Source organism: Arachis ipaensis, chromosome B7 (assembly GCF_059453495.1).
Source record: "Arachis ipaensis isolate K30076 ecotype BB chromosome B7, ASM5945349v1, whole genome shotgun sequence".
Classification (NCBI taxonomy): Eukaryota; Viridiplantae; Streptophyta; class Magnoliopsida; order Fabales; family Fabaceae; genus Arachis; species Arachis ipaensis.
Window position 1 is genome coordinate 25,752,997 of NC_142442.1, and position 27,034 is coordinate 25,780,030.

The 27,034-nt window shown below is 33.6% G+C and overlaps 2 protein-coding genes across 2 annotated transcripts; one reads left to right on the plus strand and one right to left on the minus strand.

Annotated features, from left to right (window-relative positions):
• Positions 1 to 6,553: 6,553 nt before the first annotated feature.
• LOC148550622 (uncharacterized) lies at positions 6,554 to 7,246 on the minus strand. Its single transcript, XM_088494559.1, has one exon. It carries the CDS (start codon positions 7,244 to 7,246, stop codon positions 6,554 to 6,556), a length of 693 nt encoding a protein of 230 aa, XP_088350685.1.
• Positions 7,247 to 23,164: 15,918 nt separating this feature from the next.
• On the plus strand, positions 23,165 to 24,689 carry LOC107609792 (uncharacterized). The gene has a single exon (XM_016311820.3). The coding sequence runs from the start codon at positions 23,588 to 23,590 to the stop codon at positions 24,509 to 24,511; it is 924 nt and encodes a 307-aa protein (XP_016167306.1). The 5' UTR covers positions 23,165 to 23,587; the 3' UTR covers positions 24,512 to 24,689.
• Positions 24,690 to 27,034: the final 2,345 nt, after the last annotated feature.

Sequence of the window (27,034 nt, forward strand, 5' to 3'; positions counted from 1 at the left end):
CAAAAGATTTTCAATAATGTTGGTCTTAAAGAAATACGTTGTTGCAATGCTAATATGCATGGTGTTAGCTATTGTATGTTTTAATTATGCGGAAACTTTATCAGATTGTGCCAAACAATGCATGCCTGTATGCTTGCAAGAGAGGGGAGCTACGATTGAAGTCTGTGGGCCCAGCTTGTGAAAAGTATTGTGATCAGATTTCTGGTGGCAATTGATCAGGTGTCTAGCTCATTAAGGGTTTATTGACTAGTCTTTTTCAGATGATACTCATTTTAAGTAGATTCTTCAAGTATTTATAGTTATTCTATTCATTGTTTATATTATTCATCATGTTGTAAATTGAAAAAAATTGTTCCAGATTTGATGTCATTTTCTACTTGTTTGGTGTTAGACATCGGTTGTCAATCAAAATATATATATATATATATATATATAGTTACACGGGTGAAAATTTTCTGTTGCTAAGATTTATCTCTTTAGGCTTAATTTTGTGTTTGGATTTTTAGTCATAGAAGTACTTATTTTAAAGTTGTAACATTTGGATAAATAACTCAAAAAATACAAATTTTTTTCACAAAAAATAAATATTAAAACAAAGATGATAACAAATACTTTTTAATATTGAATGTTGATTTTCTATAACCTAATCACTAAAATTACAATTGTTTAGGCAGTTAGTTCTTTATTTGCTCTCTTATTAGTTCCATATTTTAGGTAGAAACTGGTTCTTCTACTTCATCTTCACCCATAACGGTGTTCTTGTATGTGGTAAATAGTAATAAAATTTTAATACACAATAATCTTGATGACAATGCCAAAGAAATTATTGTGTAGTTAGTGTTTGCAGTTTTATTGTGTATGATATGGTAGATAAAAATAAAAAATAAATGTGAAATGTGTGTCAATGTATAGTTTGTTGCTGTTTTTTATTTTTTTTACTTCTATTAGAATTCCCTCCTCTTTTATTGGGGTCAAGAACTTGCTATAACTAACTATAAAAATAATAGCAGCTATATAAAAATAAAATCACATGAAAAAAAATAAAATTAAAACTGAGATTTTATACTACACAAAATGTTAAATACAAATTTAATAATAAAAATAGAATGGTAAAATGATTAAAAAAATTGGAAGGAATATATACAATAGATGGTTCAGATGAAACATTGTTTTAAAATGGTGGTGGAGGATCAATCTTTTCAGTAGATAAATTATTACAAGAAAATGATGGTGGAAGGCCAATACTTCTAATAGATGGAACCTTGGGTGAAAATGGTAATAGGGAGCCAATATTTCCAGTATTTTTTACGGAGTCAAGAATGAAAGTAGTTTTTTTTATTTTGAGGTTTTTTTTTTTACCAAAATGATAAAATGACTTATCGAGGAGGAGAAATCATATATTTCTACTTCTTCAAAAAAATTATAAATTAACTTTTTAAAAAATTAAAAATTCTTTTTAAAATAGTGCCAAACAAACGTACGGTGACTTTTCATAATTTAAAAATTCAAAAAAAATAACTTCTGCTATTTCTCAAACGGACTGTTAATCTAATAACTCACAAAACATAAGTAAAAAAAATACCATATCAAATGAGACAAAACAAGTTTTTTTTTTTATATTTGCATTATTTGTTAATTTTACTATGGCTATGGTATTTATATATTTGTAGCTATTTATGCAAAAAAACATCGGAGGTGGTCAGAGTGACCAGTTGCGTCTACTGTAGAATTTATAATTAAATATCACACAGCTTTCTTTTTCTCCTAAAAAAATTGTCCATGTCTTAAATTTCTTCTAAATAAATATTGAAATGAGTAGTTTTATGTAGACTACTTTAATATGTAATAAATTTTTATTAAAATTTATATAATTCTCCTTCTTAGACAAATTAATTCTTTAGTTCTTCTAACAAAATTTTTAATATATACATTAAAAATTAAGTCTTTCATAAATTAAATAAAGTTGAAACTAATATTTTTCAAACAATAATTAGTTAACAATTTTCTTTTTTATTTGTAGTTACAACTCAAATTTTCAATTATAATCTTGGTAGCTAATTATTGTTTAAAAGAACTATTTTACCAACAAAATCATAAATTTATTATAAAATCTTAATTCTACAACAATATTATTATACAAACACTAATTCTACTTATGTTCCACTTACTCTGTTTTAATTTTTTTTAAAATTCTCTAAAAGAACAAAAAGTTTATCCAGACAAAAATATTCAATTTATATTTTTAATATTAAATTGGTTAAATTACTTTTTTTCCAAATAAATTCAAAATTTATTTAAAAAAACAAATTAAATTATATTAAATACTACAAAAAATTTCATTTATCGGAGTGAAAAAAAAAAGTGAACTTCAACCAATTATGATCAATGTTACATTAATCTAATTAATACACAAATTGAAGTATTATATATTTAATAAAAGAATTTACGATAAAAAATTATTTATTTTAACCAAATAAGTATCAAAGAATAATTAAAATTTTTTATAATACCTAAGTAAAATTCATTCATAAATATTAATGTATTGTCAAATGATTATTAGATTTTTGAGAATTTCTAATTTTTTATTACACAACCATGTAGCGAAATTCATTTTTTTATATGTGCATTAACACGGTCAATATGAAAAAATAATTATTTTTATTGATTTGACGTTTTATAACAGATGTGTAAAATTACTTTATACTGAAAGAGAATCTCACTTTATTACAGATTTGGTCCAATTTTTTCTCTTTAAAAGAGAACCACACTTTTTCACCTATTTTGAAGAACTTTTAGAATTTTCAACCGCAAAATAAAAAGTCCAAAGAATACTCCAAAACCCAGAACAGAATGACAAGAGATGAACTTGGGTATTAATATGAAATTGACAACCTTAACTTATTGCATGTGAGGAAGGAAACTAACTAAAGAAACATAAAATACCAAATACAAAATTGAAAGAGAATGAGAATTTAAATATGTAAAGCCCATGGCCTCGTAACTTTCAGGTTCAATACATTCTAATTAAAATCAATGGCTTCATATGTATGGACAAAAAACGTTTATGAATTTCTACATACATTTGGCATAAATGCAATAATGAGAATGAGTAATAGTAGTATAGAATGAGCAAATATAATAAAAAATCTACTAGTGGCACATATAAAATAATATAGTATATATAATTATAAGCATTACATCTATTGAAGATTTACTTGTCACAGTGAGATGGAAACTTTTACTCATTCTTAGGTCTATTGAATCTTAAAAAGCCACTTTTTGAAGGAAATTCAAATAGATGCTTTTACAGTGATCCACACCCCATTAGTCAATGTGTGGAGTGTGCGAATCAAGGAGAAAGTGCAGGTCAACTGCTTAAACCGAGTCCGATTCGTAAAAAAACTGTCCGATTTCAACTTTTGACCACCATTGATTGAGTTAATTACAAGTCCGATCTTAACAATGAACCGAACTGGATAGGACATCAATTTACTGTTTTTTTCAGTCAAACCGATCGGTCCGATCCGATCCGATTCGGTTCTGATAACTATGGCAAAGTCGTTTAGACTTGCATTTTTTACGAGTTTGATTTTAGAGTCAAATATCTATCTTTTACTCATTCTTAGGTTCAAGGATCGAATCTTAGAGACGCCACTTTTGAAGGGGATTCAAATAGATGCTCCTACAGTGATCCACACCTCACTAGTCTACGTGTGGAGCACACGGGTCAAGGAGAAAATGCGGGTCATTAACTGCCTAAACTGAGTCCGGTTCGTGATAAAATCATCTGGTTTTTAACTATTTGACTGCTATTGACCGAGTCAATTGCAAGTCTGGTCTTAATAATGAACCAAATTGGAAAGGACATCGGTTTACTGGTTTTCTAGTCGAACTGGCCGGCCGGTCTGGTTCTGATAACTATGGTTAAGTTGTTTAGACTTGCATTTTTACGAGTTTGATTTTAGAGTTAAATATCCATCTATTTAAGTCAAGTAAACATGCTAGTCCGACATATTTAGCTCATTTTGACAATCCTAATAAATTCAAGAGCTAGCTCAAATTAATCTTTATTGAATGAATTTCAAAATGATTCTAATTAATAATAAAACTTGTACGATCATATAAAAATAAATTATCATATATAATAATTTAATTATCTTATCTATTATATATTTTTCTATTATATTTTGGGTAAAATACTTAACTAAACTAAATGCACGCAAATATTACCCAAATCATCCAAATCAAGAAATAGTATGTGGATCTCCCAAAGGCATTTTGTATATAAATCGAATTAGGATAATTAGATTTACAAATTTTAGTAATAAATTGAATTAAACTAAATAGATTTATTAGGTGAGCTTTAACTACACATAAATCGAAACAGATAATATCGATTTACACATTCATATGTTTCCAAGTAAACCTAACTAGCCTAATTCTATGTATATAGGATGGAGAACTTTATATAAATCTAGCTGTCCTGTCTCGATTTACATGCCATTGATTTATTAGGGTGATTTGTCCTAATAATAATAATAATAATAACTAGTTGGTGACAAATTATCGAGGAATTTGTCCATCACAAAATGCATTTCAAGTCTTTGTGACGGATTAGCTAGTAACATTGTTCCTCGCTAATTAGCCTTTTCGCACAAAGTTTATTTAGCGACGAACTAGTGTGTGAATTATTTCTCGCTAATTGTATATCAAACACTTGCGACGGAATAGTGACAATAATATCCCTAGCTATTTTTCTTTTATTCGATTGAACTTCTAAGAGACTGATTTGCTAGAATATTGTCACTCGCTAATTATTTTGTGACAAATTAGCGAGAAAATTTTTTCCGCTCTTTTTTTAGTTATGAAACTGAATTTGCGAGAAAAAAGCTTACTCGTAAATCTCTCGCTAATCAGTCGTTTTTCTCAAGTTCGGATATTTTGTGACCGCTCATTAATTTTGTCGTTAGTGCGTCACTATTTCCTCGCAAGTTAGTGACGAATTAGTAATAAAAAATATTTCTCGCAAAAATTCGTCGCTAATTTGTCAAATTCTTGTAGTGATTTGGCCGAGCTCTTTGGGAAGAGGTCGGTGTCGACCAACCTTTATAAGAGGTCGGTCGTTTTTGTCTTCATCTAACCCAGCTCGCCTAGCTCGACCCATGGTATGAACACTAACCAACAAAGAAAATTAAGATTTGGTGTTGGGAAAAGAAAGTAGTTACCCACGGAAGTCGATCTCAACCTCCCCACACTTAAAGATTCCACCGTCCTCGGTGCATCCAGAGATGAGCAAGGTGGAATAGGGTGGGTTGCTACAACCGATGAGCTTCCTCAAAAGATTGTGCGAAGAGACTTGTTGTGTGTCCCATTTAGAAGATTTTTCTTTCCCTTCTTGGTGGCCAGCCTAAAAGGTGAGAAAAGACGGAAGATTAAGCCCAAAAATAAAGCAAATAGAATATAGGTGGGGGCTAATGTCAAATAAGAGTGGGGTTTTCAACTACATGGTAGCTACAACATGTAAGTGAGAAAGCAATATAAGAGAATGGCATAACAACGGTGCAAGAATTGTAACAATGAGTAAGAAGAAGTGGGTCATGAAAGAAAATATGAGTTAATATCAATGCACAAAGAACGCAAGTATCAGTAGAGATGAAACATTGACCTAAAAATTTCATCACCCAATAATACCAAACAAGTCACGAAGTACCAAAACAATGCAAGAAATAGTCAACAGTTGAGTAAGAAAAGTCAATACCACTGGAAAAATAGCAAACTTAGAAAAGAAAATAAGAAGAAGCACAAAGTTAAAATGCAATGAATGAAAGTATGCAAATGTAATAGACAAACAAAAATGAAAGAGGATAAAAATGAGAAGTTAAAGGAATGAAGAAGAAGAAAGGTAGAAAGAAAGAAGAAGGATTGAAGAAAGAAGAAAGAAATGGGACAAGAGAAGCAACGCGTAAGCGTCGTCCACGTGCACGCGTGGATAGTAGAATGAGGAGGTGACGCGTACGGGTCAGTCACGCGTACGAGTGAGAAGCAGAAAAGAGAAGGTGACGCGTGAGCGTCGGTCACGTGTATACGTGATATGTTTTCGTGTTGGACGCACAAAACTGGCAGCATTCACAACTCTCTAGTTTTTGTACCAGGCATGGCAGCATTAAGATACGAAGCGTGCGCATCGGTCATGCTCATGCGTGGGTGGCCAACAAATCAAATGACGCGTACGCGTCAGCGATGCGCACGCGTGGGTTGGGTTGTGCATCTAGCACCCCACCCACATGGTTCTAGCACAGCTCTTTGGTTTTTGTACCAGGGAGCAGCAACATCAAAATTTGAGCATCGACATGTACGTGTGACAGTCCCCTTTTTTTTTTAAAAAATCATAACAAAGGCAAATATGCATAATTGAAAAGTATCACACACATCTAATGAAACAAAGATAAGAGAATAAATAAAAAAAACTATAGAAAAGGAAGATCATACCATGGTGGGTTGTCTCCCACCTAGCACTTTTCTTTAACGTCCTTAAATTGGACGGTCTATGAGCTCAATCCTCTTCCTTGGCTGGGACTCTCAAGAGAAAGATCTCCAGCTCCTTATTGTTCTTCATCTTTACACCATAATAGAGTTTCAGACGGTGGCCATTGACCTTGAAGAATGTAGGGCTTGATGGATGACTCAAGTGGATAACTCCATATTGTTCAACCTTCTCCACCACATATGGTCCATCCCACCTTAACCTCAGTTTACCCGGAATTAATCTCAACCTTGAGTTATAGAGAAGGACTTGATCCCCAGCTCTAAACTCTCTTCTCTTGATGTTCTGATCATGTACTGCCTTCACCTTTTCTTTGTAGAGCCTTGAGTTTTCATAAGCTTCTAACCAAATGCACTCCAGTTCTTCCAGTTGCAATTTTCTTTCAACTTCGGCTCCTCCCAATCCTGAGTTACATTCTTTCACAGCCCAATAAGCATTGTGTTCCACCTCTACCAGAAGGTGACATGCCTTTCCGTAGACTAGCCGAAATGGACTCATGCTAATCGATGTCTTGTAAGCCGTCCGATAAGCCCATAGCGCATCTCCAAGCCTAGAGCTCCAATCCCTCCTATGGGGTTTAACTATCTTCTCGAGTATGTGCTTAATCTCTCTATTAGACACTTCGGCCTGGCCATTTGTTTGGGGAAGATAAGCCGTCGCCACCTTGTATATAATGCCATGTTTCTTCATCAAACCTGTCATTCTTTTGTTACAAAAATGAGAGCCTTGATGACTCACGATCGCTCGTGGTGATCCAAAGCGGCAAATGATGTTATTTCGCACAAAAGAGACAACCACATTAGCATCATCAATACGGGTAGAAATTTCTTTCATCCACTTAGAAACATAATCAACTGCTAACAGAATATATAAGAAACCATTCAAGTTTGGAAAGGGACCCATGAAGTCAATACCCCAAACATAAAAAATTTCATAAAACAATATGGGTTGTTAGGGCATCTCATCCCTCTTGGATATGTTTCCAAACCTTTGGCATTGGTGGAAAGAGTTACAGAAAAGATTTGCATCTTTAAAGAGTGTGGGCCACCAAAATCCGCAGTCTAAGATTTTTCTTCTAGTTCTTTGGGGGACAAAATGGCCACCACTTTCAAAAGAGTGGCACGCCTCCAAAATAGACTAGATTTCGGATTGTGGAACACACCTTCTAATTATTTGGTCGGCATCACATCTTCACAAATATGGGTCATCCCATATGTAATACTTGGACTCGCTCTTGAGCTTGTCCTTTTGATGTTTAGAAAAATGTGGAGGAAAGGTGTGACTAACCAAATAATTAGCAATGGGTGCATACCAAGGAACTAGTTCAGATATTGCTTGCAAGCTATCAAGAGAAAATGCATCATTGATAAGAGTGGAGTCACTTTTTATATGCTCTAGGCGACTCAAGTGGTCCGCCACTAAATTTTGGAAACCACTCCTATCCTTGATCTCTAAATCAAACTCTTGCAATAACAATATCCAACAGGTTAACCTTGGCTTTGATTCTTTCTTAGCTAGCAAGTACTTCAAAGCCGCATGGTCTGAATATACTACCACTTTGGTTTCAATTAAATAGGCCCAGAATTTATCCAAGGCAAAAACAATTGCTAAAAGTTCCTTTTCAGTGGTAGGTAGACTGGGCACCATCTAATGTCTTAGAAGCATAAGCTATGATATAGGGATCCTTACCTTCGCGCTGAGCAAGTGCCGCTCCTACTGCATAGTTAGATACGTCGCACATAATCTCAAATGGCCTACTCCAATCAGGCCCTCTCACAATAGGAGCTTGAGTTAAGGCAATCTTTAGCTTATCAAATGCTTCCATACAATCTTCACTCAAGTCAAACTCTACATGTTTTTGCAACAGACAGGAAAGGGGTAGTGCAACCTTGTTGAAGTCCTTGATGAAACGTCGGTAGAAACCTGTATAACCAAGAAAAGAACGGACTTTCCTCACAGAAGAGGGGTAAGGTAAACCAGAAATAACATCAACCTTGGCAGGATCAACAGATATACCAGTATTAGAGACAACATGACCTAGAACAATATCTTGCTTTACCATAAGATGACATTTTTCAAAGTTAAGCACAAGGTTTGAATTAGCACAACGTTCTAATACTCTAGCAAACTTATCCAAACAAAGATCAAAAGAATCACCATAAATACTTCCACACAGTGCTCAAGAAGATCCGAAAAGATGCTCATCATGCACCTTTGAAACGTAGCCAGTGCATTACATAAACCAAAAGACATTCTTTTGTATGCATACGTTCTAAAAGAGCATGTGAAAGTGGTTTTCTCTTGGTCTTCCGGAGCAATATAGATTTGAAGATAACCAGTATAAACATCTAAAAAGCAATAATGTGATTTTCCGGACATGCGATCAAGCATTTGATTGATGAATGGTAGTAGATAGTGATTCTTGCGAGTGGCCAAGTTCAAGCGCCTGTAGTCGATGCAACCTCTCCATGAATTCTGCACCTTTGTGGCCATGAGTTCCCTATTCTCATTCTTGACTATGGTGACGCCGGACTTCTTCGAAACCACTTGTACTGGTCTAACCCACTCACTATCCGAGATTGGATAGATAATGTCTGCCTCTAGTAGTCGGGTAACTTCTTTCTTCACAACTTCTAGAATTGTGGGGTTCAACCGCCTTTGAGGTTGACGGATAGGCTTGGCTCCCTCTTCTAGAAAAATGTGATGCTCACAAACTTGAGGGCTTATACCAACTATGTCCGCCAAACTCCGCCCAATAGCTTTCTTGTTTCTTTGCAATACATTAAGCAATCTCTCCTCTTATTGGGAGGTAAACTCCCTTGCAATGATCACCGGAAGCTTTTAATTTTCTTCAAGATAAGCATACTTAAGGTGGGGTGGAAGTGGCTTCAACTCCATGTTTAGCTCATGGCTTGGCACTTGATTATCCGGTAGCACTGGAGGTGGCAAGGCGTCTTCTTCATATTCAGGGGATTTTCCCACAATTGCACCTTGAACCATGTTCTTCTCATCAACTATATTATGGTGGACTTCGGCCACAATATCATCAATCATATCACACCGGGAGATAGAATGGTCCTCCGGTAGATGCTTCATAGCCTCATCAAGATTAAAACTTACTGCTCTTCCATCAATTTCAAAGAAGTAGGTATCCGAAAAGCATCCAACTTAAATCGAGAGATTTTCAAGAACGGTCTCCCTAGCAAGATAGATGATGGTCTTCCGGAGTCATTAGGGGACATCTCAAGAATGTAGAAATCAATTGGAAAAGTCAACCCCTTGATGCTCACTAAGACATCTTCCGCAATGCCAACCACCGAGATTATACTCTTATCCGCCAAAACAAAACGGGCTGCCGACCTTTTCAACGGTGGGAGCTTTAATGCATCATAAACAGATAAAGGCATAATACTAACACAAGCACCTAGGTCACACATGCAATCAACAAATTGTATACCACATATAGTGCAAGTGACTAGACAAGGACCGGGATCACCACATTTCTCCGGTATAGCGCCCATCAAAGAGAAATTGAGCTACCCAAAGGAATAGTTTTTAAATCATGAATCTTCTCCTTGTTCATGCACAAATCTTTTAGAAACTTAGCAAACTTAGGAACTTGGCGAATAACATCAAAAAGAGAAATAGTTACCTCAACCTTTTTGAAGATATCTACCATCTTGGGATCTAGCTCCACTTTCTTTTTAGTACTCCTCGCTAGGTGTGGAAAAGGAATTAGAATAGCCTCTTTTAAAATATTTTCTTCCTCAGAAACTCCATCCCTTGGTTGAGCAACCTCTTCTTCAACCTCCACTTGTATCTCATCCTCATCTTCGACATCTTCTACCTCAACAACATCTTTCTGTTGAGTGACTTCGCTTGAGCTTGGCTTATTGGGACTCCTCTCTTGCAATGTAGTGCCAGACCTCAAGGTGATGGCATTGATTCCACCCTTGGGATTAGGTAAGAGTTGAGAGGGAAGTGCACTAGAGTTTGAAGGTTGAGTATTGGAGGTAGAGGATGGGTCCATACGGGATATAAGAGCTTGGATAGTAGAGATGAGACCGGTGATGCTAGAGGTAATTGTAGTTTGAAATTCTTTTTGCCCTTGAAGAATAGAGCGAAGTATTTCATCTTGGTTGGAGGAAGAATGAGGGTAGGTGATTTGGGGGACTTGTAGTTGGGTGATTTAGGCTTGCCTTTGGTGAGGTGGTTGGTATCTTTGACCTTGGTTTTGTTGTTGGTAAGGAGGATTTCATTGATACCGATTTTGTTGGTAATTATTGTTTCACCTTTGGTTTCCACCATTATCTCTTTCTCTTTGATTGTAGTTGTCTCTCCATCCTTGGTTGGGATTATCTTGCCAACCTTGGTTGTAGTTACTCCCTTGATTATAGTTACCACCTTGTTGATAATACCCTTGATTTGGACGGTTGTAATAAGCATTAGTGGCCGCCAAGATATTTTTCTCTTGGAGTTGTGGACATTCATTGGAATAGTGAGAGTAGCAAGAACAAATTCCACACACTCTTTGAGGGACTATCTGTTGGCATTGTTGTTGTGGAGGAGGTGGAGGTTATTGTTGATTGAGCTGAAGTTGCTTGAGGATATTGGTCATCTCTCCTAAAGTCTTGGTGATGGCGGACTCAGTACTAGAAGAAACTTCCTCAATAGCCTTAGGATGATTATTCCTTTACTTTGCATGTTGGGTGGATTCCTCTAAGTCAGCAATGAGTTGCCAAGCTTTCTCCGCCGTTTTGTACTTTGTCATAGAGCTATTACTCGAAGCATCTAAAAGGATCTTATCTTGGTGTTTCATCCTTTGGAAAAAATAGCTAATTAATACCAAATCATCAATCCTGTGGTGGGGGAAAGAGTCAAGAAGTTTCCTGAAGCGTTTCCAATATTCGTGAAGAGTTTTCAATTCACCTTGAATGATGCAAGAGATTTCCTTCCTCAACCTATCCGTGACCTCCGGTGGAAAGAACTTATCTAGGAATTTCCTTTTAAGCAAATCCCAATTAGTAACAATATTTTTGGGTTGAGTGTAGAACCACTCCTTTGCCCTTCCCTCAAGAGAAAATGGGAAACCAAATACCTAAATGACGACTTCGTCTGAGCCATACTGCCTAGTAGTTGAGCAAGCACCTTGAAAGTCTCTAAGGTGTTTGATGGGATCTTGAGCGGGTAGACCATGAAATTTTGGAAGTAGATTGATCAACCCGGTCTTGAGCTCAAAATTAGCATTTAAATCCGGATAACGCACTTGAAGTGGTTGGAGAGTAAAATCCGGAGCTCTCGCCTCCTTAAAAGTGATTCTTCTAGGAGCGGCCATAGTATCGGTACCTAAATCAATGGAAGAGACGTCAATAGATTTAGTGGGAGAGGAGTTGGTTTCTTCCTCAAATGATGCTTCAGATTCAACCTCGGGTAAGGTTGGTGAATTGGCGGAAACTCTTCACCACCCTCGGAGGCTAACCGATGCCAAGCTCGCCTAATTTGTGAAACAGTTCTTTCAATTTCGAGATCAAATGGGGCTATGTTCGGATCGGGTAATGAACACGTCATTCAATAAAAGAAACATAGAGCTCATGGCAACAAAATATATTAAGCAAAATAACTAATAAATACTACTAATAACCAATTAGCACACAAATAAAAGATGCAATTATTCAAATATGAACATATTTACACCAACCAATAACATAGCACACATATGCAACTCCCAAGCAACGGCGCCAAAACTTGATGCGAAGATAAGTGTCGGTATAGAATTGATTAAGAAAATTACGTTGTAAGTATAGTCTAACCAACAATCTATCTTCAATCAAAGTTAAAATGTGTGTCACAAATAAATTCAATAACCGGGAGTAGAATCCCAGGTCGTTTTCCCTAGGAGTTGACACAAGATGCAATTTATTGGTTAGGATTTCCTGGAGATTTTCGAAGTTGAGAACAAGAAAAATAAATAACTAAAAATTAGAGCAATAGATAACTAGCAAGAGTTGTAAAATAATCAATATAAAGGTCTTGGTTAGGGGTGAGAACCGAAATTTCTATTCTCATTGTCTTTCCTAAATGTGATGGTAAAGGCTTATTGCTCTCACTTAGTTATCATCTAACGATTGAAGGAAAGTCAAGTGAAACAATTAACTTTAACTCACAAGTCCTAGTCACATCATAGAGAAGAACTAGAGTTGGTGAGTTTCAAGCTAATTAGCAATCTTTAATTACCAATCAACACTTGAATATAACAATTCAAGTGGCTCCAATTACTCAACCCCAAACCAAGCAAGGAAATCTACTCCATGATCATGGGTGACATTTCCTCAAACACTTGGTGAGCAAAGATAAAAGACATGATAAAAACAAAGAAAATAATTCAATTCAAATTACCACTAGCAATAATCAATAATAATAAAATAAGCAATAACAATAAATATGGAAATAACTCAATGCATTAACAAAATTCAAGAATAATAAGATCCAAACGTGAATTCAAGATAACCAAATTGAAAGGAGTACTAAAGAAATTAAAGAAGAAAACTATAAGGAAAATGACTAGAAAATGAAGGTAACAACAATTTCTCTCAAGATCCAAGTGAAAGTAAAACTAAGAATACCAAAAATCCTAGAGAGAAGTCAGAGTTTCTCTCCCTAGAATTCAAAACTCAAAAACTAAGCTAAAGTATAAGTGTCTCTGTCCCAGCTCCATTCCCAGCGTATTGTCTTCATTTTCGGGCTTGAAACTGGGCCAAAATCAGCCCAGAAATCGCCCCAGCGAATTCCCTTAATTGCAGCACGTGACCCTCGTCATGCGTACGCGTCAGCCACGCGTACGCGTCAGTGGACGACGCTCCTGGTCACATGTACGCGTCAATCACGCGTACGCGTCGCTTGGAAGATGGCTTGGTCACGCGTGCGCTTCAGCCACGCGTGCGCTTCAGCCACGCGTACGCGTCAGTTCCAACTTCTTAAATCTTTAATTTTTTGTGTTCCTTCCGCTTTAACATGCTTCCACTTCATCCTCTATGTCATTCCTGCTCTATAAATCTTGTAATCACTCAACAAACGCATCACGGCATCGAATGGTAATAAGAGAGAATTAAAAATTAGTAATTTTGAGGCCTAGGAAGCATGTTTTCAATCATAGCGCAAAATTCGGAAGGGAACTTAAAAACATACAAATTATGTGGATAAGTGTGAGTAAAGTTGATAAAATCCACTCGATTCGATCCAAAATAAGTCATAAAATAGTGGCTCATCACCGAGTCACCACATGTTGTCGCAGGTTACTAAAAAAAAGTTTCACGCATCAGAAGTCTCTCCCTTCACAATAGCAAATGCAATTGGGACGATATTGTTGTTACCATCTTGTGAAACTGCAACCAACAGAAAACCTTTATACTTTCCATACAAGTGAGTGCTATCCATATGGACAACTGGTTTACGATGTTTGAATACTCTAATGTAGGGGTAATAACTCCAGAAGACTCGATGCAATACCCGGATATCAGTTACCAAGTCATCGCCTTGATATGTAGGTATAGTCTCAAAATGGACGACTGTTGATGGCTCCTTATAACACATGGCCTCAAATCATATGGACAAAGTTTCGTACGATACTTTCCAACCTCCAAATATTTTTTTCACTAAATTTTGCTTAGCCAACCATGCTTTTTGATAGCTGATGGTGTAATTGAACTTCGACTGCACTTCTGCAATAACTGATTTCATCCTTATCGAGGGGTCAGCCTCAACCAACGGCTTTATTGCTTCTGCAATTGTGTTCGAATCCAACTTTGATTAATCCTGAGAAATGGTGGTTTTGGTACAAGTGTGACTACCATTATACCTCGTTATAACCCAACAGTACTTTCTGCTGATCATGCTAACTCTGATAAGCCAATCACAACCTGACCCATACTGTGTACACTTGGCATAAAATGTCAACGGCTCCGACTCATACACTCGGTAGTCTACACCTTTTTGGATGGTATAATCTTTCATCGCCATAATAACAGCTTCCCTAGAACTGAATTCCATTCCCACGACAAATTCACCATCTACGACAATAGAAATTTCTACCACGACGACAGTCATACAATAAATATTTAATACACAAATATTTAATAAGTGAAATTAAAAGTAAATCAATACTCATTACATCAATATTAATATAAATAAACTTTACATCAAGTTATTATTATCTCCATTTTAACAAAATAAAAACATAAACACCTAAATAAATACTAATTAATAAATAATTAAATCAATAACTAACTACAAATATTATTATCTTAAATTTAACTAAATAAACACATAAACAAATGCTAATTAAATATATTTTCATATGTCACGTAACTATTTAGTCCATCGATCAATATAAATTATTACAAAATTCTAATCCTTCATAGAAATATAGGCAATTACATACCTGCATTCATATATTCCGGAAACTCCGGAGCTTGCATGGTTTCCAAATCCAAAACTCGCATGAAGGATGACTCCTCAAACGGATGTTCATTTGCGAGTGCATTTGCAACGTCTGTCACATTTGTAGCCATAGTGCCGTCACCTTGATCTTCGTCTCCGTCTAAACCAACAACTTCGTAATTGCTTTCAAACTCTTCCTCACTGTCACTATTGTAATCTTCCCTTCAATATTCCGGTCGGCTTCAAATTGTTCGAATTCAATATACAACTCAATGAACGATATCTGAGCGCGACTTTCAATGTACATTGAAAACATCTCTTGCATGCTCGCTTCATCAGTTACATATTTGGTTTGAAATTGAACGAATCCACCAAATACCGGTATGGGATATCTATATAAAATACATGATATTTTCCTTGACAGCCTAGAATCTATCTTCTCACAAATCACATCTTTTAGCTCTTCGAATGAGATTGTGAATGGAATAACAATATCTAACGGACTTTCACAAATAATTTTTACTCCTTCATGTGTTTGTAACAAAATCTGACTGAAATAATATATTTTTAGTAGGACACTATCATCCATTTTTCTCACTCACATGAATATAAACTTCACTATCAAATTTTTTTACTTCATACGAAAGAACAGAGATAGAGGAGTTGAGGGAAGAAGAAGAACAACAACAAGGAGAGAAGATCTGAAAACTCGTATACAAGTTACACACACTTACATATATATATATATATATTGACGGATTTAAATAAAATATATAATAATTAAATCGGACGGTCCAATTTGATTTTCGCAAAAAAAAAACTTATATGGAAATTGAATGGTCCGATTAGCTATGACAAAATTCAAATTTTTCCTCCCACACAAATCAAACTATTCGATTGGTGAGCCAAATCTTTTTAGCAAAGAAATCGAATGGTCCGATTTCTTTTTCCATGTTTCAAAAAAGCTATCTCACATTCAAGTCTAGTATCCTCATTCTCCATATCTACGCACAACACACCCAGTCCTGACATATCAAAAAAATGAGATATAGATAAACATAAATAAATAAGACAATTTTTTTAGTGTTGTTAAATTTAGTGTTAAATTTATAGAATTTGTCTTTTTAAGATAAATATTAATTATTTAAATATTATTTATTTTTATATTTTTTAAATTAACTATTAATTTTTAATATTTTTAATAAAATTAAACAACTACATATTGCTGATACCATTACAATCACTAGTAAATAATTATGCCATTTTGCAACTGCGTCGGTTCAAACTAGGGATAAGGTCCTTCTGTTTTTTTAATTAGTATAAGGATTCATACTTTGTCCTAAACATATATATAAACACTTTAAAACTTGTGATAGTATCTATTTTCTTTATATAAACCCACATTATTAACTAAAGAGATTAATAATATAATTAGATCCATGCTGACATCATGAGAATGAATTAATCATTTTGCAAAATTTTCCAATCACCAATGAATTATAAATAACCTTATTAACACTCATTATCAAGTGCCGAAAGATTCTATTATTTCATTTCTGTTTAATCAGACATTTTACGGGACAATGCAAAAATCGATAATCTACTTTTTTTTTTTTTTCAAATTTTTTCATAAAGCTCTTCAATAATATATGGAGCCGATTAATACCTTCTATACTCTCTAGATTTAAGCACACCACATATACCACGTATAACACACAATGAACATATTCAGCTATTTCAACATTTTAAGTTTTTTCCCATACATACAACACATAAATATTATCTTAGAAAAAAAATAAGAAAAAAAAACAAATAAATTCTTAATTTTTTAATATATAAATATTTAAGTTTTTGAAAATTTAAAAATATATTTAAATTTTTTATTTTTTTAAAACTTGAATATATAAATATCTTATATTTACTTAAATCGGTCAAATCCAATAAAAAATCAAATATGACACTCGTTATACTAACCTGATTGATACAGATGTACATGTGAGAAAATTTTTTAAAATGTGACAAATTATATCTAAGAATCGATTTGTCTAAATTTTAAATAAGTCAGGAGTTAAATATATTTTTAAATTCTTAGATACTTAAGTCACCAAAAATTCACAGATACTTAAATTTCAACGGATCAAAAAGTCAAGAATTAATTTATTATTTTTTCAAAAAATAATTATTCGTAAAAACGATAGTACTCATTTTTGTATACTCTATTAAAACTAAAACTCCTGTCATAAGAAAGAAAAAAAAAGCAAAATAATCGAATCCCTAACTAAGCCCTCAAGCACTCAATAACTGACTGGGAATGGATCCTCTCAATTATTAAAAAAATTGAGAGTATAAAGTATGATCTTTAACTCTTTATTATTCTCTCTTTCATATTTAAGCCCTCAAGCACTCAATAACTGACTGGGAATGGATCCTCTCAATTATTAAAAAAATTGAGAGTATAAAGTATGATCTTTAACTCTTTATTATTCTCTCTTTCATATTTATTCTTGATCCCATTTAAAAAATTAATGATAAAAAATCATATATTATTTTTTCAATTGTTAAAAAAAAATTGAGAGGATCGATTCTCCTTAACAACCTAACTGTCATGCACTTGGTAGACTCTGCTGTTCCTCTAAATAATAAGGCAAAATCCACAACGTAAATTCGAAAAAATAAATTACATATCCAAAATATGAAATGGTAACAAAACTTAATTTATAAAATTGTTGGATCCAATAAAAATTTTATAAAATCAGTAAATTTATTTAAAATTATAATATTAAAGAACTTTAAAAATTAATCAGTTATACTACACATACAAATTTTTTTGACTTACAAGTCTTACAAGTTGGGCCAAACTCAACAAAAGCTACGCTCACTCACAAAAACGTGTTAACACGCGCATCATGTTTTCCAAAGTGCTTCTTCACCATTATGAACGACTCTTCTTCTTCTTCCTCGATGAAAACCACAACTGTCATTTTTTTCGCGTTTCTTCTCCTCTTCCTCTTTTTTCTTCTTCTTCTTCTTTTTTCTTTATGTTTTCCTCCTTTTTCTTCGCATGTTTCATCTTCATCATCGTATTTCTCCTCCTTTTTCTTTTTATTTTGTAACATTATATATTTTTTCTTCTTTGTTTGATTTTTTCTCCAAAAAAAAATTATGAGAATATGAAATAAGAAGATGAAGAAAAAGAAATAGCAGAAGAGGAGGAGGAGGAAGATGAAGAGTTCTGAATTATGCAGAACTTATCAGAATAAAAATACACCCAAATATCTTCATTTTACACCCAAATTTTCTGTAAATACAGAAATGAGTTATGCTAAAATCATCCACCAAAGTATACTGGAATACAAATATACATTGAAAATAAATTAAAGCACACATGTATTTATATACAAATACATTGGTGGCTAATTTTAGTGACTGGTTTTAATGGATAATTTTAGTGTACAAATAGCATTTTTGTACAGAAAAATATTTTCTCTAATGCTGCATTTTTTTTCTTCTTCTTCTTTTCCTTATTTCTTTCTTTCTTTTAGTTAAATAAATATAAATTCATCATCTTCCAAGTAATTTTATAACATTATGTGTTTCTTCTTCTTCTTTGTTTGATTTTTTTTTTGTTTTTATTCTTGTTAAGAGAGTAAAACAAAAAGAAATTTGAGAAGGTAAAACAAAAAAAAAGATGAATAAGAAAAAAAGAAGAAGATGATGGTGATAATGATGATGATGAAAAAAAAGAAGCAGCAGCAGAAGATGAGGAGGATGAAGAGGAAAAGTTCTAAATTATGCAGAACTTATTAGAATAAAAATACATCCAAATATATTCGTTTTATACACAAATATCTTCGTATTACACCCAAATATCTTCGTTTTACACCCAAATTTGCTGCAAATACAGAAATGAGTTATGCTACATCTACACTAAAATCAGCCATCAAAGTCAGTTATCAGTATAAAATACATACTGGAATACAAAAATACATTGAAAATAAATTAAAGCACACATGTATTTATACACAAATACATTGGTGGCTGATTTTCGTAGCTGATTTTAGTGTACAAATAGCATTTTTGTAAGAAAAATATTTTCTCTAATACCGCATTTTTTTCTTCTTCTTCTTTTCCTTATTTCTTTCTTTCTTTTAGTTAAATGAATGTAAGTTCATCATCTTCCAAGTAATTTTACAGCATTATGTGTTTTTTCTTCTTCTTTATTTGATTTTTTTATTTTTATTCTTATTAAGAGAGTAAAATAAAAAGAAACTTGAGAAGGTAAAACAAAAAAAATGATGAATAAAAGAAAAAAGAAGAAAAAAATAGTGATGATGATGAAAAAAAAGAAGCAGAAGATGAGGAGGAGGAAGATGAAGAGTTTTAACTTATGCAGAACTTATCAGAATAAAAATACACCCAAAATTCTTACAAATACACCCAAATATCTTTGTCTTACATCTAAATATCTTCGTGTTACACCCAAATTTGCTGCAAATACAAAAAAATATTTCCTCTAATGCTATTTTTTTTCTTCTGAATTGAACCACACCTCAACCACTTGATTGAACTCAAAACAATAAAAAAAATTTTCGATTTTCCTACTTCAAATCCAGTCGAGGGATTTGTCTTCTCAGTCGAAGATATTTTCAATTTCCACTTTTCCTCTATGCTACATGTAATTAATTGATTCCCTTTTTATTTGTACTCCGAACTCTTGTAGAAAAACCTGCAGCCTTCGCATAATTCTTGTAGAATTTTGCAGCATCTTCAAGGGTGTTAAAGGTCGTCCCAACCTTAGATACAAACTGCTCATCAACACCACAATTTACTGCAAAATACACCCAAAATACACCATATTAAAACAGACATAAACTATAGAATGCAAATACAACTATAAAACCATTATAAAAAATAACAAAAATCATATTCATGAATTATCAATAAACTGAAACTAAAACAATTCAACTAAAATAATAAGACAATTCACGCTCAGTGAGATGAAAAGTCATAAACTGTAAATACACCCAAACTTTCTTGAAATACACCCAAATATTCTTGATTTACACCCCTGATATAAAATGCAAAAAATTCATTAGAACTAGTACATTAGATTCAATTCAAACAAGGAACAATGAACAGCAAATTTCATAGACAAGGTTCACGCATTATTCAGCTACACAATCATAAACTACTAATTGGATTCAAATTCAGATTCAATTATTAACTGGAATTAAACCACACCTCAGGAACTTCATTGAATTCAAATTCAAAATCCACTTTGCTATGGTTTAGCTAATAATCTGAAATTGAATAATCTATTATCTTCAAAACGATTTCAGAACTTGATTTCAAAAACAATGGAAAACGAAAAAAACGTAGAAAGAGAACAGAAAGAAAAACTTACGTAAACAGAGAAGGAAAAGGGAGAGAAAAACGCACGAAAGAGATCGAAGAGAGAAGGTAAGAAAACGCAGAAGAAATTCAAAAAAAGAAACGAAATCCTTTCGGAAAAGAAAGTTATGTATTTATGCGTTGATTGATTGGAAAATCTGTTAGAGCACCTCTAATGGTGAGTTCCTCTTTGACTTTTTTCTAACATATAGGAACTCTAACCATTGGAGGAGAGAAGGAGTGAGTTCCCGCACAAGGATCAAGGTAAGGGAGTCCCTCTAAGCAGGGACTCAAATTAACCAATAATAACTTGCCATTTGGCAAGTTATTATAAAAAAATAATAATATAAAATCTGAAATAATTAAATAATAATTAAATTAGTAATAATTATAATAAAAATTATATTAAATAATTATATTTTTATTTAATTAATAATTTATATTAATTATTTAAATAATAATTAATTAAATAATTAATTAAATTAAATAATTAAGTTTTTATTTAATTAATAATTTATATTAATTAAATTTACTTACACTAAAAAATAAATTTATTTTTTATACTTTATAAAATAATTTTTAGTTGAGTTGGTTATTTTTATTTTTAAATATTTAAAATGCTAATGATATTATTAAAATTAGCAGTTGTAAACACAAAACTATAAATTAGTATAATCTTGAATTATATATTGTGTATTATTATTATATATGAATTTATTTAATATTAATATCTTTTAATAATGAATTATTTTTAAATTTATAAATTTAAATAATATTATTGAAAAAAATTAATTATATTAATTTTAAGTATTTTAATTAATTAATTAAGTGGGACCACAATAGGGACTAAAGTTAGTTCCTCCTAATGGAGAAGAGAGATGCTTTGAGTTCCTATTTATTGTTTATAACGCAAAAACTGATGTGGAGTTACTTTTTATGACAGGTGGGCCATAAACAGGAACTGGGATGAGTTCCCTACTGGAGATGGTCTTAAGGAGGCGCGTGACGTGCCATAAGAGCAACTCCAATGCTAAGAAATAGAGTTCCTCTTCTGACACATGGGACTCAATTACCATTGGAGTGAAAAGGGAAAGAAGGCTCTTCACAGGGATCAAGGTTGAGAGTCCCTCTAAGCAGGGACTTGCAACAACCAATAAAATCATGCCATGTGATAAGTTAATAAAAAAATAAAAAATATATTAAATATATATATTAAATACTTATATATCTATTTAATTAATTATTTATATTAATTATTTAATAATTAGTTATATTAAATTATAATTAATATAAATAATTATGTTAAATCAATATCAAATATTATTTATATTGTTATATTAAATCATAATTAATTAAATTTATTTTACATAAAAAATAAATTTAATTTTTATATATTATAAAATTATTTTTAGTTGGATTATTTATTTTTATTTATAAAATTTAAAATACTAATCAAATTTAAGTTATTTATTTTAATATTTTATAATATTGAATTATTTTGAAATTATAAATTTAAATAATATTATTATAAAAAATAATAATTATATTAATTTTAATTACTTAATTAATTAATTAGGTAGGACCACAATAGGGATTAAAATTAGTTCCTTCTAATGGAGGAGAGAGAGATTCATTGAGTTCATATTTATTGGTTATGACGCAAAATCTAATGTGGAGTCACTTTTTATGACAGGTGGGCCATAAATAGGGACTGTTCCCTACTGGAAATGGTTTAAGAGGCGCGTTTTAGGAATTAGACCATCTCCAGTAGGGAACTCATCTCAGTCCCTATTTATGGCCTACCTGTCATAAAAAGTAACTCAACATCAGCTTTTGCGTCATAAACGGTAAATAGGAACTCAAACATCTCTCTCTTCTCCATTAGGAGGAACTAACTTTAGTCCCTGTTGTGGTCCCACTTAATTAATTAATTAAAATACTTAAAATTAATGTAATTAATTTTTTTAATAATATTATTTAAATTTATAAATTTAAAAATAATTCACTATTAAAAGATATTAATATTAAATAAATTCATATATAATAATAATACACAATATATAATTCGGGATTACACTAATTTATAGTTTTGTGTTTACAATTGCTAATTTTAATAATATCGTTAGCATTTTAAATTTTAAAAATAAAAATAATTAACTCAACTAAGAATTATTTTATAAAGTGTAAAAATTAAATTTATTTTTTAATGTAAGTAAATTTAATTAATTATAATTTAATATAATAATATAAATAATATTTAATATTAATTATGATATAAATAATTAATATAAATCATTAATTAAATAAAAATTTAATTATTTAATTTAATTAATTATTTTTAAATAATTAATATAAATTATTAATTAAATAAAAATATAATTATTTAATATAATTTTTATTATAATTATTATTAATTTAATTATTATTTCATTATTTAATATAATTATTTAATTATTTCAGATTTTATATTATTATTTTTTTAAAATAATTTGCCAAATGACAAGTTATTATTGGTTAACTTAAGTCCCTGTTTAGAAAGACTCCCTCACCTTGAGACCCGTACGGAAACTCATTCCTTCTCTCCTCCAATGGTTAGAGTTCCTATATGTCAGAAAAAAGTAAAAGAAGAACTCACCATTGTAGATGCTCTTAGAGATTTTCAAGACTTGTATAACTTATATAATAAAAAAGTTTGTATGTAGAGATTAATTCAAAATTAAATCGAAATTTTATCTCACATTTGACCATATCAATTCTCAAGTGTCAACCTTAAACACACTAGCCCCTTCTCCTAAATTCTGCCCTTAAATCCGGAAACTGATTAGTTAGATTTTCTTTTCATTTTCCTTTCAAAATTTTGTTTTTTCAAAATCCTGTCACTCCATCTCACCTCTCCCTCTCCCTCTCCCTCTCCCTCTCTTTCTTATCCAGTAAAAGTAAAAATAAAAAAAGCAGAGGAGCTCCCCAAAGTTTGCAAGCATGCAAATACAATATTAAAAAGAAAAAGTTCTGCAAATTAAGCACCATCCGCTTTTGCTTCTTGAAGCAATCAACCCAAAATAGATAACAACAAAAACTCATTCACCCTCATCACATCCATACCATTTCCCATTTCACCTCCACCGCCACACCGCACCCCAAAATTCACCTTATTAAAAACAAAAAAGCTTCCCTTGAATTGAATAATATTCCAAAATTTCCATTAACCGCACTTCAATGTGGCGATCGTGGAGCAGCAACAACTCAACGGTCCGGATCTCTTCATCGTCATCGTCCCCCACCTTTTCTCCTTCTCCTCTCTTCTCCTGTTCCTCCTTCAAGGACGTCGAATCCCTCTGCCTCGAAGATTCTCCCCAATTACAAATCAACGCCCCCCAACCCCAACTCTGTTCCTCGCCAACCAACAAAAGAGTATCCTCCGTCTTCCACCGAGTCACACTCGCCAACTCGCTCGTCCGCTCCTGGTCAAATCACACTCAACCCCACCGCCAACAACCACCTCCGCCACCACAACCACCACCACCACCCAAACCTGCCAGGGCCTTATCCTTACCCTCCCCCAGACGCAAAGAAAAACATCATCATGAAACAGAACCCAACCTCCAACCACAAAACCACAAAACCGCCAAACAAAATACCGAAAATGCCCCTCTTTACATACCTGGCACGGAGCAGCGTGTGGTGGTCTACTTCACGTCCCTACGCGTTGTGAGGCACACGTTCAAGTCCTGCAGGACGGTCCTCTCGATCCTCACCGGCTTCCGAGTCCCCATTGACGAGCGTGACGTGTCAATGGACTCGAGCTTTCTAACCGAGTTGGGCCACATATTGGGCCCGGACGGGCCCAATAAGCTTCCGTGTGTGTTCATAGGAGGAAGATACGTTGGGGGAGAAGAGGAGGTGATCTGCATGAACGAGACCGGTGAGCTGAAGCAGCTTCTGGAAGGTTTGCCCAAGGCGGATACAGGTGAGTGCCACGTGTGCGGTGGTCAGAGGTTCGTTCTGTGCGACGAGTGTGACGGTAGCAGGAAGGTATATACGGAGAAGAATGGAGAGTTCAGAACGTGTGGCAAGTGCAACGAGAATGGATTACTCAGGTGCCCTATTTGTTTCGCTGAATCACCTATATTCTCCCCATGATCCTAATTTTTTTTTTCTTTTTTAAAATTTGCTTAGTTTTTGTAGTTTGGGAAATGTAAGAATTGTTGTGTATAGGCACTGAGGGTGCGAATGCAGTGGTGCTTGTTTTTAAGACCATATATATAAACATTGTACTTCTTTGATTAAGAGGTAAAGGAAGTTCTGTAAATTTTTATCTTTGGCATCTTTTCTTGAAATCCATTATCTATTTATTTTCTATCCCTTTTTTTGTTGTTGCGTGATTTTGTGATTTTGATTGTTTTGCATTTGAAACATCATTGCTATGTTTATATGATGTATCTTTGGTAATTCTTGAGGAACGAACTACCAATGATTTCTAAACATGCTTTAATGAAGCCAGGTGGAATTTATTTGCTTTGATTGTTTTAATTTAATCCTTATCCCTTAATAAACATGTTAAAACCTATTGATTTTAGTTTTGGTTATATCCATATGTTTGATTTTTCTACAAGTGGTGTGGTATCTTTGTATATAAGAAAGTGTTTGGAATGGCATAGCTACTAATTAAATGACTGACAAACTTGGAACGATGACCGAAATCTGAAGAGCTGTGACTCTTCTATTGCCAAGGAACAAGGTTGAACCTTGGTTCAACTGTTTCTGAAAATTTCAGAAAGCAACTCTAGTAAAACAGATAGAACAGAACATAAGGAGTAAACTACTACTTTAAGCCTCCAGAGTTTAGTTTGCTAACAAAATGGTCCCCGAAAGATTGACAAATTAACCCACAGTAAGAGAAAGATTATGGTAGTTCATTTTACTCCCAAGAAAACCGTCATTTTGAGAGCGTTGATGTTATGTTACCGTCAGTTTGTGGTATCTACATACTTATAAGTTAAATTTTGTTTTGAATTGTAACCTAGGTCCTCAGTTAGGATTAGTTAGGATGTACCATGAACTTCAGTCTGTATACCAACACTACTTGTTCCCGTTTGATTGTCTGAGAGTTTTCCCCTATTCTTTTTCTTTCCTTTTTTTTCCCCAATGATCAACATCCAAACTAGTTGACTCTCATCTTGAGCTTGTTGCCCTTCTCTCTCTCAATCTCTCTCTTTCTCTCTCTCTCTCTCACACACACACAAAATCATGATTGAGTCCTTAGGTTGAGAATCATCTTTAGTAGCTACAGCCGTGTAGAAATGACGTTCAATGCATGGTTGTTAATCAAAGAATGAAGAATATGCAACAATTGAAAGCTTCCACTGTAATAATATACGTTGTTGCAGTCTCCAGTTAAAACAATATTTGATTCTTTTGAGCGTATGATATTTCCTTCTGCATAAATAAAAGGTCCCTATTTTTCAACTTGATAGTAGTGTTGAAATGGATTAGTTAAAGCATAATCCTTTCAATGGTTTATGGTTATCATCAACGCATGACCCTTTCAGTTTTATACAAGGTAAGTCACTGTGTGAGTTCAGTGCTTACAATTGGGCCTGAATAATTGAGCTTAAAGACATGTAAGCCGTGTGAGATGCCGTGATCCATTTACATCTTATCTAATACCCTCCGCCATTGTCATCTTTTGCGGTTACTCAATAAAGTTTTGATTGAATAGCTAATATTATTTTTTATATTTGTAAAATGCTTGCTTGACATGCATTCAAGTACTTGTGAATTATGACTCAATTAATCTAATTTACGCTACAGTTATCCTTTGAACACCATGGAAGTAGTAATAGTTAAGGGCAATTATACTATTTTTTTTTTTGAACTCAAATTTCAAACAAAATGGTTTTTCGTTGTGCTTATTAAAAAAGGACTATGAATTCGTAACTTGTTTTTCTTTCTTTCTTTCTTTCATTTTTTCAATGATGAGAAATACTTCTACATCTTAATTTTAAAGTTATTCAAAAGAAATAGACGTGTAATAGTGATAGTGTGCAACGTAACCACTCTCATTATCTTGGACTTGGAGACCAAATTGTAATCATGGAGAGGGGGGTCCCATTTCCGGAACGAAACATGATGTTCCTCCTTTCAAATGTTTATGTTCGATAGATCGGATACCGGACGGTTTGGGTCAGGACCCTGAGGTCAACGCTTGTGATGGTGGAGAGGCTCGTCTGGTCGTGGTCTCCTGGTCCCGGGTGTGCGAGGTCCCGAGCACTTCGCATGGAGAGGGGGGGCCATCTGCAAAGACACCCCGACGCTCTTGTCAGAATATGTGCAGGCGGAGAGGAAATGGTGTGTGAATATGACGTACCTCGGGGGGAGAGCCAGTCTCCCCCTTATATACATGTCAGTAATGGGCCCTTTCAGTGGGCAGGCCCATACCCTCAAAGGTGTTGTCCCACGGCTGTGTGCAAGCCGTACGGGACGCGTGTCCGGGTCGGGTGGAGGGCGCATTACTGGGTCGGCGAGAACTCGGGTCGGGTTGACCCACGTGAGTTTGGGCCAGGCCGTAACAGTGCCCCCGACGCGTCAGCGATGGCCGTGGGGGCCATTGGTGGCGCGTGATGTTTACACTCGTGCGTTGTCGTTGGGTCGGCTGATCGTGGG

Bases quoted from the DNA above. Each gene is read 5' to 3' on its own strand.
- LOC148550622 (XM_088494559.1), bottom strand. From the start codon at position 7,246: ATGACAGGTTTGATGAAGAAACATGGCATTATATACAAGGTGGCGACG.
- LOC107609792 (XM_016311820.3), top strand. From the start codon at position 23,588: ATGTGGCGATCGTGGAGCAGCAACAACTCAACGGTCCGGATCTCTTCA.